General features: G+C 36.3%; 3 protein-coding genes and 1 non-coding gene across 5 annotated transcripts; 2 read left to right on the top strand and 2 right to left on the bottom strand.

Moving 5' to 3' along the window:
- The first annotated feature begins 634 nt into the window (after window positions 1-634).
- LOC111791144 (RING-H2 finger protein ATL33) lies at window positions 635-1,392 on the top strand. The gene has a single exon (XM_023672375.2). The coding sequence runs from the start codon at window positions 635-637 to the stop codon at window positions 1,187-1,189; it is 555 nt and encodes a 184-aa protein (XP_023528143.2). The 3' UTR covers window positions 1,190-1,392.
- A 485-nt stretch (window positions 1,393-1,877) lies between these two features.
- LOC111791528 (Core-2/I-branching beta-1,6-N-acetylglucosaminyltransferase family protein) lies at window positions 1,878-4,923 on the top strand. 2 transcript variants are annotated; one of them, XM_023672914.2, is made up of 5 exons: window positions 1,878-2,681; window positions 3,446-3,521; window positions 3,614-3,729; window positions 3,965-4,489; window positions 4,693-4,923. In XM_023672914.2, exons 1-4 carry the CDS (start codon window positions 2,132-2,134, stop codon window positions 4,477-4,479), a joined length of 1,257 nt encoding a protein of 418 aa, XP_023528682.2. In that variant the 5' UTR covers window positions 1,878-2,131; the 3' UTR covers window positions 4,480-4,489; window positions 4,693-4,923. The 2 variants fall into 2 exon arrangements, with proteins under 2 accessions (XP_023528682.2, XP_023528681.2); XM_023672913.2 differs by having other exon boundaries at window positions 4,593-4,923.
- A 3,432-nt stretch (window positions 4,924-8,355) lies between these two features.
- On the bottom strand, window positions 8,356-10,135 carry LOC111791192 (dof zinc finger protein DOF3.6). The gene is made up of 3 exons (XM_087122102.1): window positions 9,886-10,135; window positions 9,439-9,734; window positions 8,356-9,279 (listed from the first exon to the last, which is right to left on the bottom strand). The coding sequence occupies exons 1-3, from the start codon at window positions 9,934-9,936 to the stop codon at window positions 8,610-8,612; spliced, it is 1,017 nt and encodes a 338-aa protein (XP_086978228.1). The 5' UTR covers window positions 9,937-10,135; the 3' UTR covers window positions 8,356-8,609.
- Window positions 10,136-10,381: 246 nt separating this feature from the next.
- Window positions 10,382-10,454, bottom strand: TRNAR-ACG (transfer RNA arginine (anticodon ACG)). The gene has a single exon. It is a non-coding gene; the product is annotated as a tRNA-Arg (tRNA).
- Window positions 10,455-10,691: the final 237 nt, after the last annotated feature.

Here is a 10,691-nt window from a genome sequence, read left to right as displayed (position 1 = left end):
AATAAATAAAACTCATGTGAATTCTTGATTCTCAAGTGGGTTTGGTAATTAAATATAAATTTAATTTCTTATTTTAATTATTGACTCCTAAGTCCTACCTGCCTTCCTAACCCTTTCTTTTTTATAATTTTTATTTTTAATTGCCCACCTCACTCATTAAATATTCACAATAATTCCCATTTTTTAAACACAATTATTTTTGTTCTCATTTTCAAATGAATAGGTCATGGAAAATATTTATTAAAAAAAAAACGAGTTTAAAATGTTATAATTTTTTTAATAAGAACGACCATGAGTAATTGGGCCTTAATGGGCCTTAACATCGTATTTCTGGTCCAGTAAAAGTAAATGGGCTTGCCCATGGCCCACATTTCCAAGCTGCATAGCCATCATGCTGACGCAGCCGCAACCCCTCAATTATTGCTTTACTCATCCTTATTTAACCAAATATTTTCCTCACCTAATCGATTTATTGCTATTATTTTTTACAAAAAGAAAAAAAGGAAAATTAATTCATTTTATTAAGTGAAATTAATTTTGTTTGTTTCATTAAAAACTAATAATCTTACGAATAAAAATAATAAAACTCGAATCTTGTACCTGAGCTCCCAAATGATAAGAAACCATGTCCCAAATGGACACCAGCGCCGCCCTGATGAATCGATCGACGCCGCCGCACCCGACGACACATCGGACTAACGATTTCTCTCCAATTGAATTCATTCTCGGTCTCATCGCCGTCATCGCCATCCCCGCCCTTGTCTACTCCTTCTTCTTCGCCATCAAGTGCCCGCCAGGTCTCCTCCGCCTCTGGCGCCGGAGATCCGCTAGGCTCTCCGGTGCTCCTGTCACCGTTGTAGCTGGAAATCGTTCTTCTTATAGTGATGTGGCTGTGACGTTTAAGTACAATAAGGACGAGGTTGGTAAGGAAGTCGGCAACGAATGTCCTGTATGCTTGTCGGCGTTCGTTGACGGCGAGGAGATCCGGCAACTCATCGCCTGTAAACACTCTTTTCATGTGGATTGCATCGATATGTGGTTATACTCTCACCCTAATTGCCCGGTTTGTCGCGCGGAGATCGCCATCGCTGTTAAGCGGCCGATTAATAACCGCGCGCCGCGGCGACCGGCGGCTTCTAGAAGCGACGATTTCCATCAAGGACTGCCGGATGCCGGAAATTTAGTTTGAAATTCTTCTTCTTCTTCCATCTCTGTATGTAGCGAGATTCCGATTACTGCAAATTCGAACAAATTACGTTCAAATCTCATCTCGATTTCGTGAATTTCAGTGGATTGTTGTGGATTAGATCGGTTTCAATTCCACATAGCTTTGAAAATTAGGTTGTTTTTTATTCTGAAATTCAAAGCGCAATATTGAATTTTATCTTTATATTCTAAAAAAATAGAAAATTAATTCTAAAATTGTAACATTTTATTTTATTTTATTTAAATAAAAACAAAATGAGCCTCCATAGTTATATATGAAAAATAAGATTTAATGCATATTTAAATATAATATAAATGGTTATAAATTAACATCTTGGTTCTCATGAATCCATTTTGTTTTCATAGAATTTGGGACAAAATAAAAATAAATAAATAAGGACAAAAGTCTTATTATTAGTAGAAATTCTTGAAGAACAAGAAAATGAAACCCATTTTAACTAACATAACTGTAAATAAGTGCAAATTGGTTTAACAAATTTTTTTTTTTTTAAATTTTAATATTGGGACTCTTGAATTTTTCACATTTATTCTTTTTTTTTTTTCTGATAAACTTTTAATATTCGAATTTTTAAATTGTATTGGTGACTAAATATTAAGCAGCAAAATAATAAATTAACAATTAATTTTTTTTTCTTTAATTATATTTTCTTCTTACCAACCAAGTAGGCCACTGACCGGTGCGCCGACAGCTCACTTTTACCTTCCGAGCTCTTTCTCAAGCATCGAAATCTTCAAACACGCCCGTAAATCCATTTTCATCTACGATGGTTCAAGTCCGATAACTCGACCCAGCTTATTTTGAGTTGTAAGTTCGGATCGAGGTTTTGGGTTTAAGCTTCTAGCAACCAATTTGAGTCAGTTCGTCTTCAGAAATCGCATTCCAATTTGAAATTGGTAAGTTCATATGAAGAAGAATCATAATCCCTATTATCCAGATCGGAAATGGCTGATGTCGTTGGGGGTATTTTGCTTGCTGTTTCTGATATTCATTCTAATTGTTACTCCCGGGTACCCTAAATCTTCTTCCGACGCCGATTTTTCTCATGGCACAACGAGATTGGTATTAGACTCCGATGGGAATGAAATGCTAGAGCTAGGGCTTCCTCCATTGCCGAGATTTGCGTATTTCATATCAGGAACCAAAGGAGATGGTGGATCGATGAGGCGGCTTCTTCAGGCGGTATATCACCCGAGGAACTACTATCTGCTACATCTCGATCTTGAAGCTTCGGATGCCGAGAGACTCGAACTGGCGAAATATGTGAAATCGGAGAGTGTATTCAGAGAGTTCAGGAATGTGATGGTTGTAGGCAAGGCCAATTTGATCACTGATAAAGGTCCAACTATGATTGCTTCTACACTTCAAGCAATTGCGATATTGCTGAAGCGCGCTAGGGATTGGGATTGGTTCATTAATCTCAGCGCCTCCGATTATCCTCTGCTCTCGCAAGACGGTAATTTCTTTAGCTCATTTCTACAGCCGTTTCTCAAGTTGAATGTTATATACATAGTCGAACTGGCATTTGCTTGTTAATTGAGGTGGATTCGGACTAAAATTGGTTAAGAATGTAATTCCTGGCATTCAATTTAGTTCATCGAGCTTGTTAAGTGTATATCGATCATAAACTATTGGATCTCGCTTTATTGCAAACATTCCCCAATTTTTGTAAACACGATATTGATTTCAGTTTTGCCATGTTCCATGTATATATGTTCATACTAAAATTGGAATAAGTTAATACTAAGTATAGAATTCAACGAACTTTCTGTTTATTTTGTTGATATTTAAGATTTTATTAGTTATTTTTTGACTTCCCATTCAATTTCTTTTTGTGAGTGAATCTGAAAGCTCAATAAGCGATCAATTGGTAAATGTCTAAATTTTCTTAGGGTTAAGAGGCTGAGTTCTTGGTGTTCAATTCATAATCTGCTTAAATATATTGTTCAGTTCCTAGATTTTTGGGATACTTGTTATGATCTTGCTCCCTATTAAAGTTTGTGAGGCTACAGACATTAAGCAGCCATTTTCATTACCTTCCAATTCTGTTCTGGTTGAATTTTGTAAAATCATGTTGCAAGAATTCAGAAACTCTTCTTTTTCTGTGATGCTGATATTTATGAAGAATAAATGAATTTGCCGTACTACGATGTTTGATGTTCGACTCGTGAGCTTTATTGTTTTTTGGGTCATGTAACTGAATATATGTTCATGTTCCAGATCTTTTGCATGTATTCTCCTTCTTGCCAAGGGATTTGAACTTCGTTGAGCACTCGAGTAATCTTGGTTGGAAAGAGTAAGCCTAGTCCTCTTCGTTGCATCACGATTCACAAATATCGGTTTGGATGTGAACACATTGTTATCTAAATTGTTTTATAACTGATCTAGGGACTTGGGAGCCAGGACTATAATAATAGATCCTGCCTTGTATCATACAAAGAAATCTGGAGTGTTTTGGGCAAAAGAGAGAAGATCAATACCGTCATCGTTCAAGTTATTTACTGGTAAGGCATCTCCACCCCTTTGGATGGTTTATTATTCTAGATATTTCCACGTTGGACGAGATATAAATCGAGCTAAACTCAAGTCAATGAGATGAAAAGTTGTAGACATTAGCAGATTACCGTTTCATTCGGTGTCGTAGAATTTAGGAGTTTGGACATTAATTTATCCGCTCGAGTAGTTCGACATTGTTAGAAGTAATATACTCGGATAATGAAAGAGTCTTTGCCATGGCAGGATCTTCATGGGTGGTTCTCACAAAGCCATTTTTGGAATTCTGCATATGGGGATGGGACAATCTCCCTCGGACTCTCCTCATGTACTACACCAATTTCTTATCTTCTCCAGAGGGTTACTTTCACACCATCATCTGTAACCACAAGGACTACCAAAACACTACTGTGAACCAAGATTTGCATTATATGAAGTGGGACAATACCCAAAACCAGCACCCGATTAATCTAACGTCTGAACATTTCATCGACATGGTCCAAAGCGGTCTCCCTTTTGCTCGGAGTTTCGCTGAGAATAGTTCAGTACTTAACAGAATAGATTCCGAGCTTTTAAAGAGGTCGAACGGGCAGTTCACACTGGGTGCTTGGTGCGTAAGGAACTCGGTTTCAGAGACGGGTCCGTGTGTGGGCTACGGCAGTCCCCATGCTGTTAAACCAACCAGCAGCTCAAAGAGGCTGGAAAAGCTTCTGATGAAGCTTCTTGATCATGAGAACTTCAGACCCAGACAATGTAGATAATCTGGCAAAGGTATTGATTCCTCTGTACAGAAAATTTGAAACCCAACAGTTATTTTTGGTTGTATGAAGTGAAATTATAGGATTTGTTATAATTTAGCTTTTAATTTATTTAGGGCCAGGCCCAAACCTCATATAACTTGGGCCCAATTTTACTTGGGCTTCGAAGGTCGATGTCACTCTCAATCGCTTTTAAGACTACTTGTCGTTTTGCAGAATCCAAAGCCACCAAGACCAAACGTTCGCCCATTTGTTGTCGTTCTACGATTCATTGAAGAAAGGCCTCTGCTTTCGGCCATGACGTCTGCCAATTATGATCCAAAAAAGAAAGATAAATACTCTTCCTTTTCTTTTTATTGTAAGTGCTTCCTCACGCAAGCATCCATATCAAAATAATAATAATAATAATAATAATAATAATATAAATTTTATAGTTTTTATTAATCATTTTAATGTGTTTAATTAAAACAATATACATCGTGCCAAAATGACTTGTTTACCCCTATATGTAAATCGTGCGTTTAATTTATGTTTAATTATTGATTTTAAATGTTAAAATTTTCCCTTCAAACGAATCCAAAGAGAAAAGAAAGGTTTTTGTGTGTGTTCATTGGATGCTTATAGGGTCAAAGTTAATGGGCGAAAGAAGAAAACTATAGGTTGAAAAGGGGTTGATGCTAATGTGAAGTAGGCCCTTCAACTTGTTAAAAAGATGTCTATTTTTTTTTTGACAAACCCATTTTAAAATTCCCACCAATACTTTTATTCTTATATATAAATTATTATTCAATGAATCCGCTCCAATGACTACTTCTAATAACGAAGAACTGCTATGTATGGTGTAGCAGCTTCTATGTGAGATTTCGGTGTAAAAACCTTTCCCTAATAGGCACATTTTAAAATCTTGAGGAAAAGGCTAAAGATGACGATATCTAAACTCAAATGAGACTGCCAAAAATATTTGTTTTGTACAAATTTTATGTTGGAATCAACGAGAGCGTAAAGGATAGTGCAAGGAAACATGGGTATTCCCCTGTATTTTTATTACCCATTTCGTATTTTTTACTTCTACCATCTAAACAATAAATAAACAGAATTATCTTCGTCATTTTCTTCGATGCTAAGTTAGAATGGTCAAACAAGCTCGTTACGAAACGATTTAAGTAAATTATGTTGTGTTGTTTTTAGGGTTTGATAGAGATAGGTCCACTAATGGCTGGGGGACCAAAATGCAAAATTTGTTGTGTGTGTGTGTGTGATGTTTAATTGGGAATCTCAAATGTGTATGGGGCCATGGTTGCATGCATGATTGAGTTGATGTGGGATAACCTCTGAACTTCACCAAACATCCTTCATTCTTTCGTAGAGAGAGATAATAAAGTGAAAGCTGCTGCATCCCAACTGTTCATAAATACATATAAACAGCAAATTAAGTTGTACCATTCCAAACATGTTCCAGATACATGTCTTCCATCAACATATTCAAAATGAACATAAAACACGTTGAACGATGTGTTGATGTAACTATATATATATATATATATTGTTTTTTCTGGTTCTTTTGTATAATTACGATGCGATTATCTCGTAATAATTGTCAAATGTTACATAATTATTTCCCCTCGACAAACCGACCAACCACTAGATTTTGTGTTGGAAATTAAAAAATATTTATTTAAAGAAAGAAAGAAAAAAAAAAAAAAAGCAAAAATGGGAGTTTCTTTCCAGAGTGTGTGAGTGCTTTATGCGCTCTTAGTAAGCGCCCTCGATTTTTGTAAAAGCAAACTAAAAAAAAAAAAAGAAAAAAGAAAAGAAAAGAAAGCAGCTTAGATTCAGCTTTAAACTCATTGCTAGCTTTTGACTACCACCCTTTTTAAGTAATGCACAAAAATGAAGACACACACCCATTTATATACTCTTAATATTAATTAATTAATTAAATAAATAATAATAATGATATAAAATGTGATATTCACTGTCCTGTGTACCTTGTGTAATTTAAGTAAGTTTAGGGGGGTTTTATATAATAAGTGAGGAATTTGAGGGTGGAGAACCCAATTTTGTTTCTTTCTTGTAAGTTTGTGCAATTTCACGCAGTCGAAAAGTGCGTGCAATTCAAACATGGAAGCTAAGAGTGGGACCCACACGTTACTGACAAAACAGATCTTTGTCGCCTTGTGATGCGTGTCAATACTATACTCCCAGCGGTTTATTTTTTTATTTTTTTTATTTTTTTTTGTTCTTTTTCTTGAATATATTCATGGGGAGCGATTTTGTTGGGTAGAAGCTCGAGCCCATTATTAGTACATATTGTTTATTAGTAAGACTCACAGTTTTAAAATGCGTCTACTAAAGAGATGTTTTCACACCGTTATATAATTTTTTTGTTTACCTCTGTAACTGATGTGAGATCTTAGACATTGTCTCTACACATCTGAATCAAGGTAGAGTAGAAGTTTTTAGGGAAGCGTACGTAAAAAAATTGTGCTAAAAATTGAGTTGGTAATCATTTGGTTTGTACTAAACCAAATGAAATGATGAACACACCATTTCATTGGAATTGTTGCAAAGACCAGACCAAATTATTGGAACAATGACAAGCTTATATAGATATATATATATAGATAGATATATAGATATGTATAAACCCCAAAATGAGTTTAATGGGGTTTTCTTTTTTGAAGGAAGCGCTGATTTGGGCAAAATCTTTGGCTTTTTGGTATGTGTTGGACTGTGTTCTCCCTGCATATACCCCTTTTGTCTCCCTTCTTCGTTCAAACATGGGTTTTCCAAAATCTTACTTCCTCACATCATAGAAGGAATATCGTAATCATGACCCGGTGTAAGTGGGTTGGGTTTTTTCTTTCTTCCTTTTTTGGGTCAATATCCACATTCTCGGAAATCAAACCCATCATCTTACAATAAAATTCGTTCCTAAAAAATAGTTTTGAAAAACAAAAGTAGAAAATTTTCTTATACAACGAGTATGTGAGATCCCACGTAGGTTGAAAATGGGAACGAAACAGACATGTTTTAAAATTGTGAGGGAAAATCCATGAAAGAAAGTTCGAGGACAATACCAACCGTTATAGTTGAAAAGCAACCATAACTAATTAGCTTAATAGCTTTGTTTCGAGGGATAAACTAAAACCAAATTTAGAGTTTAAGGAAATTGTTTTTTCTTCATATACAATTCGAAAAACGTCTTTACAATTCACGACTCGACTTTTATCGATATTGAAAAAGATTAATTGATACCTTCTTCAGAGTCAAAACTGCATTGGCATATAACATACTTTTCTTTATTATTAATTTTTTCAAGAAAATGAAAAGAAATAAAAAGTACATAAAAAAAAAAAAAAAAAAAAATCATCCCTTTGTTTTACTACAAACCCTTTGTCTAGAATAAAGAAATTTTTTATAGAAAACAAAAACTCACTTTGCAGAATATAAATGCATTTCCCATAACCATATAATATATAGCCTTTATGGGAATTTTGTTCTAAACAAATAAAAGCTCTCATACCTTTTACTTCCAATTTCCTCGTTTTAGAACGATGTTCGTGTCGGCGTCGAGAGTTGTAGATTCAACAATATGTTTATTATCATGGGTTTTTAGTACCATTGGTGTTAAAAGGAGAATTACGAGTAGCAAACCCTAGTTCAACAATTAAACGATAATTAGTGTTTTTTATTCACGAGAATCTATATTTAGAAGTCGAATCGAAATGAACGTAATCATGAAAGTTCTAAATTCGTATTAAAAAATGTGAGATGTTTTAGGGTTTTGAGAGATGTCATTATTATGCAACAATTGGGAAAATATTGGAAAGCATGCATTTTGGGATATTGATATGATCATATAACATATGAAGGAAGGGACACACAAAGTCTCAATAATCTATATTGTAATAAAATGTTTTCAATTCTCATTCTCAACTCCAATCCTAAATACTAATTCTAAAATTAAAATTAAAAAACAAAAAAAGAAAAAAAAAAAAACCCTCAAAGATATGATTTTTAAGAGAACAAAGAAAGTAGCATATATTTCTAGGGTTTGAGGTAACCATGATGATGACACGAAGGATCCGACCATCCCATTGATCCGACCAAACTGTTAGTTCTGAACATTTCTATAATGGGTTTCTTGTTGAAGATGAAGAACTGAAACCAGAAGGATCCGACCATCCCATTGATCCACTGCTCCAATATTGTTCATTGCCAACTAATTGTCTTCCAATGTTATTACCTTGATCTGGGGTTTCTTCCATTTTTACTGAATTCCCCATTTGGGTTAAATTCCTTGAGCTTGATGGTAATTTTTGCCTCATTTCCCAGCTGGGTCCGTCGCCGCCGCTACTGCTACCACCGTCGAAAGGGTCTAACCCGGAAAAGAAGGGAAATTGAGGAGCTTGTTGTTGGAGCCGCCATTGTTGGTCAAATCCCAAGAGAGATCCAATGCTTGTTCCTCCACCTAAATTAGTGTTGCCCAATTGGAAATTCAGGTCGCCGGTAACGGTGGCCGGAGCTGAGAGGCCACCGCTGTAGTTGAAGCCACTGATGTCGAAGTCGCTGAGTTGTTGGTGGAGAGGAGCCATGAAGCGGAGAGGTGGAATCTGTGGGGAAAGACCTCCACTGTTGTTGGAAGCTATTGCACTTGATGAGGAATTCCCTGAACCACAGGTTTGTTGTCGGTCGGAACTGACCGGCGGCGACTTTGAACTTCTCCCTTTGCTTCTTTTGTTCCTCCGGCACCCACCCCCGACCGGAACGCTTCGCAGCGTCCCACCTCTAGTCCAGTACCTTCAAGAGCGGAGCCAAAAATATGAAATCTTAAAAAATTTATATAATACCCTTTGAATTTAGAACCATACAAGCTAAGCTAAGCTAAGTAACCCTTTTATGGAAGGAATTAAAAGAGCAAAAAAATTAATAAATTTGAATAAAATCATAAATATTTACCTTCGACATGTCTTACAAAAGTGACGAGGTTGAGTGAGGCTGTAATTGTTGAAGTAGCAGAACTTAGTGTTGGTTGAATCACATCTTGGGCATTTCAATGCTGCCTCAGGCATGGGAATATTAGCCATTCGAGCTCGCTCGGCCATCGAACCGGGGCGGATGGAAGTGGGAGCACCGACGCCATGGGGGGGTGGGGGAGGGGGCGGAGGAGGGGGTGGAGGAAGGAGCTGGGAGCTGAGTCCGGGGGTGGTGGTGGTGGTGGTGGTGGTGGTGGTTCCCAGTTGATGGGTGAGTTGCTGAGGGAAATTAATAAGAGGGAAATTAATAAGAGAGAATGGAATGAAATATGTGAAGAATATTCAAAAGAAAGAAAAACTGAAGGTATAAAGAGAGGAAAATAGGGGAATATTGAGAAAAGAAAAGAAAAAGAAAAAGAAAAAGGGTTACCTGGTGCCAGTTGGAAGGATCAAGATAAGGAGGAATGGAGGAGAAATTCATGGTGAGGTGTGTTTTTCTGGGTTGTGTTTATCTTTTGTAAAGGTTGATGAGGAAGAACGAAGAAGGAAGAAGGATGAGGAAGAAGGAAGAAGGAAGAAGGACTCCTTTCCCTTTGTTTCTTAGTCTATAAGCTTCTTTTCATCCTTTCCCTTTCTCTCTCATCCAACCCATTGTGGGAGGAGAGAGATTAGTGGTTAGATTAGGGCTTTTGTGGTGTACTACGGTCTTCCTTTATATCTATAATGTTCTTTTTTGCATGGGAATATATGTGGGGTCCATGTGCTCTATTTAACAAACGACACCGTTTCATCCAACCTTTTCACAACAAAGAAAATTTCAAATGTTACCACCCCCACTAATAAGGACGGAGGGAAAGAATGAAAAGACTATTGTACGTTTATACTCGATGGATAAATGGGAAATTTTTAAAAAAATATATCTAGAGCGACTTCACTGGGGATCGAACCCAGAATCTCTGGTTTCGTAGACCAGCGCCTTATCCATTGGGCCATGAAGTCCTTGTTGAATGCTTATGCAAATACAATTATATAATAATCGTATAATTATGCAAAAAAATATACATTTCATAAAATTAAAATGATTAGCAGTTTCGTTCTAGTTGGAGAAGAACTCGTGATTGTCAGAGATCATGATGTTTTGGATCGGCCATGAAAATTTGGAATCTGCTTGGTGAAAACAGATAAAATCAAAACATACTAAGCAACAAAGAGGAACAACACTCATATTAGGGATTA

This window comes from Cucurbita pepo, chromosome 3 (assembly GCF_057944985.1).
Source record: "Cucurbita pepo subsp. pepo isolate OVF chromosome 3, ASM5794498v1, whole genome shotgun sequence".
Lineage (NCBI taxonomy): Eukaryota > Viridiplantae > Streptophyta > Magnoliopsida > Cucurbitales > Cucurbitaceae > Cucurbita > Cucurbita pepo.
The sequence above is the reverse complement of the archived record's forward strand: the minus strand, read 5'-3'. Positions and strand labels throughout refer to the sequence as shown.

What these genes read in the sequence shown, in the direction of transcription:
- LOC111791528 (XM_023672914.2), top strand. Translation starts at nt 2,132, where the DNA reads ATGAAGAAGAATCATAATCCCTATTATCCAGATCGGAAATGGCTGATG. An exon ending in TCCTCTGCTCTCGCAAGACG is followed by an intron (nt 2,682 to 3,445) that starts GTAATTTCTTTA and finishes TTCATGTTCCAG; the next exon opens with ATCTTTTGCATGTATTCTCC. An exon ending in AGTAATCTTGGTTGGAAAGA is followed by an intron (nt 3,522 to 3,613) that starts GTAAGCCTAGTC and finishes TAACTGATCTAG; the next exon opens with GGACTTGGGAGCCAGGACTA.
- LOC111791192 (XM_087122102.1), bottom strand. Translation starts at nt 9,936, where the DNA reads ATGAATTTCTCCTCCATTCCTCCTTATCTTGATCCTTCCAACTGGCAC. An exon ending in ATCCTTCCAACTGGCACCAG is followed by an intron (nt 9,735 to 9,885) that starts GTAACCCTTTTT and finishes AATTTCCCTCAG; the next exon opens with CAACTCACCCATCAACTGGG. An exon ending in TTTTGTAAGACATGTCGAAG is followed by an intron (nt 9,280 to 9,438) that starts GTAAATATTTAT and finishes CCGCTCTTGAAG; the next exon opens with GTACTGGACTAGAGGTGGGA.
- LOC111791144 (XM_023672375.2), top strand. Translation starts at nt 635, where the DNA reads ATGGACACCAGCGCCGCCCTGATGAATCGATCGACGCCGCCGCACCCG.